Source organism: Nannobrachium achirus, assembly GCF_963921795.1.
Source record: "Nannobrachium achirus genome assembly, chromosome: 12".
Taxonomy (NCBI): domain Eukaryota; kingdom Metazoa; phylum Chordata; class Actinopteri; order Myctophiformes; family Myctophidae; genus Nannobrachium; species Nannobrachium achirus.
Window position 1 is genome coordinate 7,516,911 of NC_137832.1, and position 8,240 is coordinate 7,525,150.

The 8,240-nt window shown below is 44.7% G+C and overlaps 1 protein-coding gene across 1 annotated transcript in view; it reads right to left on the bottom strand.

Moving 5' to 3' along the window:
- The window catches only part of thbs4a (thrombospondin 4a), a gene marked incomplete at both ends in the record, with an annotated part of 83,937 nt that extends 77,635 nt beyond the window's left edge, over window positions 1-6,302 (bottom strand). Inside the window, 3 exons of the mRNA XM_080738420.1 lie at window positions 1,285-1,535; window positions 2,882-3,079; window positions 6,221-6,302. Coding sequence (XP_080594546.1) covers window positions 1,285-1,535; window positions 2,882-3,079; window positions 6,221-6,302 — 531 coding nt within the window. The remainder of the gene's footprint in view (window positions 1-1,284; window positions 1,536-2,881; window positions 3,080-6,220) is intronic.
- Window positions 6,303-8,240: the final 1,938 nt, after the last annotated feature.

Here is an 8,240-nt window from a genome sequence, read left to right on the forward strand (position 1 = left end):
TAGATCCCGGAAGTTTAATTAGCTTTAATCATTATGAAAGGATTAAAAGTATTATCGCTGATTTTCGCTGATTCTGGCTCTTTAGGCCCGCCCCTTAACTGTATCCTGCCGTATTTCCGTTCTGGACCAGATCTAGCTTTCCGTATCCTGTCTGAGCCTGGGCCATAGTCCCGCCTCCGTTGGTTTACATTGTAACAGAAGAGAAAGCTACTCGGCGATGGAACGCTCGTTTTTCAATCCGATTTTTGAGTTTGGAAACTTTGATCCAGTCTCTACACGCCTGGATTATGATCCCCGCACGTATCGTGCGTTTTGTGCGCGAACGTGTCCACGTGTTACCATAGCGCACAGTTGGCTTTTTTCAATGTTTTTTCATGTAAACACTGGCGGATAAGCAGGAATACAGCGTGGCAACGGATATGTCTATTTCAATGGGGTTTTTTTTATTCAAAAGCTTGTCATCGAGTCTACACGTCTACTAGATGAGTCGCGCACAGATTGTGCACGATGCGTGCGCGTGCCGTGCCCACGTTAAAAGGTAAGGACAATTTGGCAGCTGCTTACTACAGCTATGTTTAAAATGGCAGCAAAATTGTTAAAAAGGTAAGAATCTAAAGATTCTGGCAATGGAAGACATTGAAGATTTTAATGCTTGGCAGCAAGCAGGTTAACCCATTCAGAACGGGTACATATTATTGTGTATCATTACTTTATGCTTTAACTATTGAAAAATAGCAGATATACAAGCTCACAGCGCGGCACCAAGTGCCGCGCTGCGAGCTTGTAGATCTGCTATTTTTGAAAAATCGTGAAAATTAGAATTTTGACCCGATTCTATAAGTGTCTTTTGAATCCTTCTAAGGTTTTTTGAAAAAACCTGTGTTTCTATGTCAGCAATCTGGCCAGCCATCATCAAAGAAAAGGTCCTTTTCACTTAAATGGAGCTCAGTTAGTCTGTTCTTGAGAGACTACTATGTCAGTGGTTCTCAAACCTTTTCATGTGAAGGACCCCCAAAATGATATTTATTTGACCACGGACCCCCATCTCAAAATATCTAGTTCCAGGGACCACCCAGAAGCAACATTTTAGTTACAAATTATATATTCAAAGAACTACACACATTTTCACGACTTTTTTCAAAAATAGCAGATCTACAAGCTCACTCGGTGCCGCGCTGCGAGCTTGTATATCTGCTATTTTTCACTGGTTAAAGCATTCGATAATTCTAGGCCTAAATGGGTCGGTTAAACATGTTTTCTAATTCACGCAGTAGTAGGCCTTACCTGGCCCGTGGACTGCAGGGTCCTGAGCGCCACGGTGTTGGGCCCGGGCGGCAGCGAGCCGAAGGCGGCGGGCACGTCGTCCAGGGAGTGCGCCAGCCTGCAGTCCATGTAGACGTTGAGGCGCGGGGTGCCCCCCCGCTGCAGCCCGCTGGCGTGCAGCAGCACGTGGTGCTCCCTGCCGTCCGCCAGCGACGGGTGGGTGAAGCTGGCGCTGCCCGCGCGGCCGTCCGTCTTCTGGTAGCGCAGGGTGACTGGAGAGAGAGAGAGAGAGAGAGACACAGAGAGAGAGAGAGAGAGAGAGAGAGGACACGGCCAAGCAAAGCTCTTTTAGTCAAAACCATGGGGTCCTCTTGGGGTTATGCAAAAGTACTGTGTTCTATCAGTCTGTCATTCAATGTTATGTGAGATGCATGAAGTGGTTCCTGTGTAAATAAGCCGAAAAGCTTACTAGGATCTCCTTTTAGCTGACCTTGAAACTGTAGCCTACTTCTTCCTAATATGCAACCTTCTAATAAATTCTTCAATAAAAATAAAATCAATATGGCCGATTGGCCGTACACGGACAAATGTGTCAGTGAGAAAGACTAGGTCTTGTCCGTGGCAAATTTTGGATTTTCTTTTTTTACACACCATTATAATGTTCGTATTTTTTTAATTCATGAAAATCTTAGCTTTTTGGGGTAGGCCTATGTTTTTTGAAAATGTTTTTGAAATAATAATAATTCAAAACAAAAGGTAGGAAACAAAAAAATGTAGGGACCCATAGAAAAAGAATGGCTCCGCGACCCACAAATGGATCCTGACCCAGAGCTTGGGAACCAGTGCAATAAAGTATTTGGCTGTTGTCGTCAGGTGGAAACCTTGTATGTCCGAAAGCTTCCTTTTTTTTGTTATCATTTTAAAAACAATTTAAAATAGTGAAAATAGCCGATCTACGAGCACACAACGCCTCGCACTCGTAGATCTGCTATTTTCACTACTTTTGTGCGACACTTTTGTATGATGAAGCAGCTTACAAAAAAAAACTTGGAGATACAAGGTTTCTGCCCGACAGCTGGGGCGTCAATTGGGTATGGCAGGGGTATGCAGCTGCCATACCCTGAGTCCAGGGGGGGAAATAAAAGTTACTTTTAAATATAAATACATGAATGTCTCTTTGTCTATCTGTGCTGGTTATTATGTTGTTAAATTACAGTAAAAATAACTACAAATGCATCATTTTACAAAATGGTCACTTTAACAAGGTATCATAATTATATTCTCCACTCTTGTATTCTCCCCAGCTTGACAAAATGGTATATTCTCAGGTTCCGCAGGTGAGCTGCACAGGTGCAATGCATTAATGTTAATTGTGGCACGTTTACTAACATGCCCTTGAACAACCGTTCCAGGCTGCCATATCCAGCCCAAGAAACCGTAGAAAACGGGGTAAAAAATAGAATGTACTTCTTAAAATAAATGTATCGTGCCTGTTGCTAAGGTATGGCAACATGACTGGTCGCGCGCGTGCAAGACACCAGTAATGTTGCTTTTTCTGAACTGACGCCACTACCCGACAAGTGATGATTTTGAAATACACAAGTCCAGTCCTCCTCACCCTTGTTGATCTTGGCCTGCACGCTGAGCTCCAGGTGCTTGGTGTTGGAGTTGGGGTTGATGACGCTGAACAGGGAGACGGGAGCTCGGCTCTGCAGCCGGAAGGAGGCCAACAGGAAGGCCTCGTCCCGACCTCTGGCCTTCACACTGCCCTGGAGCAGGTCTGGAAGACAGTCTGGAGACACCAGCAGGTCGTACACTATAGGACACACACACACAACCAGGGACGCGCAGAGAATGTTAAAGGCAGGGGCTTCTCTGTTGAGTTTGCATGTTCTCCCCGTGTCTCCTAGGGTAGATACCCTCATAAAAACATGCAGTAATCCTGGTCTCTTTGATGCCTCCCCCTGGCCAGCCGGGGCACCTGATGGAGGGGAAAGGAACTGGTTGGAATCACAGATATAAAAAGCTAGATATCTCGTCTACCCGCTGCAGTTGATTGGAGCGACCCGTCCAACTTGATAGGCACAAAAGAGGAAGTGTGGAGGGCAGGCTGCCACTAAAAAAAACTACTGGCCAATCACAACGCGTCTTTTCCGGGACTTTTCCATTCAAACCTGCCTCTGATTTGCCTACCGACCTTGTTGTCTGTTACGCCCACAGAAGAATTCCAAGCCTGTCAATCAAAAATGCCCACCAAGGCGAGACGGGTACCAGAGAGCTGGAAGAGGCGTCTACCTTTTTATGTCTGTGGTTGGAATAACGTGTTCCTTCCACGCGCCACTTTCCGCCCTATCAGGTGATAAGAAGCGGCCTGCTCACTCCTCATGCACTGAAGGAAGCATGAGCTCAGATCGGGGCTCTGCCCAGGTTGGCAGAGGGAGAGCAGAGCCCAGGATTACAGCTTAGGCAATTGGGCACTGGGTGAAAAATGGGTTACATATCGTGGGATAAAAATAAATAAAAAGAGAGGCAGGGGCTGAAATTTCTAAAAGTGCCTTTTGTTGAAAATATCCAAAACAGCAGACCTCCAAGCTCACAGCGCGTTGCGATGCGCTGTGAGCTTGGAGGTCGGCTATTTTTGGTGCTTGATACCACCCTGAACTAAGCTTAATCAAGTCAATACTGGAGATGTGGCGTTAAGGCATGGATTTCAACACAGAGAGGGCAATTCTTTCAACATGAAATGTGCTATAGAAATAAAGTTCATAGGGGAATTTGCAGCGCTGGAAAAGGTTTAAGGGAGCACTTTAAAAGTGGACTCAGCATGTCTACATGAATGGCAGCGCTGTCTGTTCAGTTCATTCCACAACATAACGAGGCTGATGAGGTGATGGTCTGGACGAAGTCTGATTTACTGTCCAGTTCATCCCACATAATGAGGATGTGATGAGGTGATCAGCTGAGCGCAATGCCATTTAACCAGGAAAAGTAGAAAAACCACTAGGCAAGGCTATTTATAGAGCACTTGTCATACAGCGAGGCAATTCAAAGCACTTTACAGAATAAAATCAATCTACATTCACAGTGAATGTTAACCTGCCGACGCTGGTCAATGCTAACCTGGTGAATGTAAACCTGGTTGGACCAACATGGGTGGACCCCCTCACCACATGTGAAAGCATCATGTCCACACTGACTGCTTACATACTGCTGAGTCAGGGTAAGCATGTAGACGCGCGCACACGTCGACGCACGTGCACGCACGTGTGTACATGCACGCACCATCCTGCGTGTTAGGGAGTGGTGGCAGACAGACTGCAGTTGGAGAAAAAAGCGTCAATAAACTATTTTTCCATTGGAACAAACTCAGTGTGTGTGCGCGCTCGTGCGTGTGTGTCACAGCTTTCCATATTGAAGAGGAATACAAAGACAGATGAGTGAGTGTAGGTTCCAGTAAAGCAACAGTGTTCAGTCCTGTGTGAGTTTACACAGCCTGACACCTCATCAACACTAGGAAGTTCCTAGTGTTGTATTGGTGTTAACGATATAGTAACTGAATCGAAAAATCTATTTTAATTCGCAATGATCTACTATATCCTTTGCAAAAGCAAAATATCGTACCGTTTTGGCTTTGTATCGTATCGTATCGTTTTAACTGCAGCTGGGAAGAAGAGGGAGTTTACTTTAAGCAGCTGCTACACTATTAAAGGAGTAGTTCACCCCCAAAATGACTTTTTTTATTGATTACTCACGCCATGGAGACTTGAGTTTGATGCTCAAGTGGCGATGCGACTCATTGTGAGCTTATAGATCTGCTATTTTAAAAATAGTTTTATACCCTTGAAAAACTTTTACTCAAGTGCATTTTGAATACAGGACTTCTGTTTGTAACAGAGCATTTCTTGCAGCATTGATTCGTTTGTACTTTTTCCAGCTTAATTTGTCAATGAATAGAGGTGCCAGATCCCGGGCTGTGCACAGCCTGCATGCTTTTCTGGGGTTTTTCTTTTTTTCGATATTCAATAACGTTGAATACCTCGTAACGTTGAGTATCCTAGTTGGCCTTGGTCGCTTGCCAAGGCCAACTAGGATAACCTAGGACAACTCGAGTAATCAATATTACTCACGATATTAGTAAAAACAATTGCATTAGATTGTTTTTAATGTTTTTCTTCTTTAGGTCCACTGCCTGTCTAACCCAGACAATGAATAGCATGTCCATGCATGCACACTGCACAGTAGCCTGCACATAGAATAAAGAAATTAAATGCCTGATTTCCATTTTCCTTTATTGAAATAACCACACCTGGTTACAGGTGGACTGCTTTTTCGTGTGCATGCATAGTGTTTCTGTTAATTAATTTGACACATGCACCAATACCTCATTTCAAGCCGTCTTCGTCAGTATGTATACCTTGCATGTTGATACCTCGATGAGGGTACATTTTCGCCAGACTCAGTAGGTAGTGGGTACTTAATACCCAGGCCCTGTGCTGTGACCAGTGTCACAGTGTGCTGGTAGGTAGGTAGGTAGGTAGGTAGGTAGGTAGGTAGGTAGATAGATAGATACCTTTATTATCCCACGGGGGAAATTCAGTTGCCCAGAGGCAGCACAGCAGTTAAGGTTACAAGTTACAGAGAAGTAAGAAAAAGAGTACTGTAGTATACAGTCCAAAGAGCAAGCACAAAAAAAGTAGGTAGGTAGGTAGGTAGGTAGGTAGGTAGTGGGTACTTACCCAGTCCCTGTGCTTTGACCAGTGTCACAGTGTGCTGGTAGGTAGGTAGGTAGGTAGGTAGGTAGGTAGGTAGGTACTAGGTAGGTAGGTACTAGGTAGGTAGGTAGGTAGGTACTAGGTAGGTAGGTAGGTAGGTAGGTAAGGTAGGGTAGGTAGGTAGGGTAGGTAGGTAGGTAGGTACTGTAGGTAAGTAGGTAGGTAGGTAGGTAGGTAGAACTCACCCAGTCCCTGTGCTGTGACCAGTGTCACAGTGTGCTGGAGCAGAGCAAGAGAGATCAGCAGGACTCTGGTCAGTGCATCCATCATGGGACCACCTTCACCGCTGGTCCACTGCGCTCCTCAAACCCTGGATAAAGCAGCTTCTTAATGGAAACAAAGGCTCGAATCCTCCAGAACCAGTGGATGTGTACCTTTGCACACAAACATACATACACGTGCTTGTACCACTCACACAACAATCCTCTGACTTGCAGAAGTTGCAGTGAAGCCTCTGTCGTGGTCTCAGTCCAGAGGGGTGTGGCTTGTGGAGTGGAGAGGAGACTCTGCAATGTCTTCTAAATCAGTGGTTCTCAACCTGTGGGTCGGGACTCACAAGGGGGTCCCCAAATTATTTTGGGTGGTCCCCAGATGATTAACTTAATGAGCAACATTGTTTTCTCACTCAACAGTCAACAAACCAACATAAAGTTTAAGTGTATAGAGGGTATCTGCACATTTCTAAAGTGACAATTGAGAGAGACAGAGAGAGAGAGAGAGAGAGAGAGCGAGAGAGAGAGGCAGGCACAAAGATAGAATGAAAAAGAAACATGCTGGACAAGAAACAGACTTGAGTGATAGGTTGGTATGATCAGTCACAGTGCCACCGTCTATGTGTAAGTTGCATGTCTTCTTCAATTCCAGGCTTAATGTATGAAATTCGATGGTTATGAAATAAATATTTAACTAATGCTAGTATTTACTGCTTTTACAGTATATTTATTGCAGCCCTCTTTTGCATGCATGTGTATATTCTGTATATCTGCAGTTGCTAATTTATTCTCCCATTCTGCATATTCATTTACTTTTCCATAATGTTCCACACACTTCCATATTTCCTAGAAAGTCTCAAGAAACGTCTTCATCTTTTACTCCTGTTTTTGTGACATTTCACAGTCTCTTTCCATCGGCGCTCCACTTCTTATTAAAGCTGCTCTTTATAGATCCAGGTCAGTGTGTCTGGCCAACGTTCCCGGCAGGAACTCAAGACTGTTTTATTGGAAATGTTTCACATTTGGAAGTCTGGCATCCGTCTCTCCAGGGGCGTCACAAGGGGAGGAAAAGTGGGACTGAGTAGGGCCCAAGGTGGAGGGGCCATAATTATTTTATACTTTAGCTATTGAAAAAATAGCAGATATGCAAGCTCACAACGCGGCACCGAGTGCCACACTGCAAGCTTGTAGATCTGCTATTTTTCGTAGTGAAAATGTGTGCAAATCTTTGAATATATATGTATTTTTTTAAGCGAACATTTGTAACTCAAATTTTGCTTCTGGGGGTCCCTGGAACTAAATATTTTGAGATGGGGGTCCGTGGCCATCCGGGCCCAGAATTTGGTGCGACACCCCTGCTGTGCCTGTGCCTCACTCTAACCACCATTACATTTCAACATGTCTGTCTGTCTTTGTTTGTCAGTCGGTCTGTTATGATGATACAGATGGTATTTAAGCAATAACAGTAATAACTAGAACTGCACTCTGTCGAGGTGCCAACTTGCACCTCACGCTCAAGCAGGCCACACATGACCTACTTGTGCGCAAGCAGAGCGCGCCATCATCATGTCCCTAATGTCTTCACCCGTTAATGAAGACATTACCAAGAGCGCTCTTATATACCAAACTCTGCTGGCATCATCACCAGTAATGCTGGTCCCTCATTGGCTGTAGGGGGACACCTACATACATAGGGTGCATTCACACTCTTGAGTGAGTGTGATATACCCTTTCACTCTCCTTGGGGGGGGGGGGGGGGGGTGTAACCCTAACCCTTTACTGCTATACATTTTCGAGCACCAACTTTGAAGATCCAGACTTTGTCAACTACTGAGTGAATTGTCCAGGTTAGTATTAATCAAAAAATAACTTGCAAGACTCCGTTTGGAAGAAGCAAGATGCGCCAATTTCCCAAAATAGCTAGCCTAATTATACATGAGACACAAGCGTATCTGGGTATTGAAAACCTCAAGGGATGCGTCCAAGATGTGTG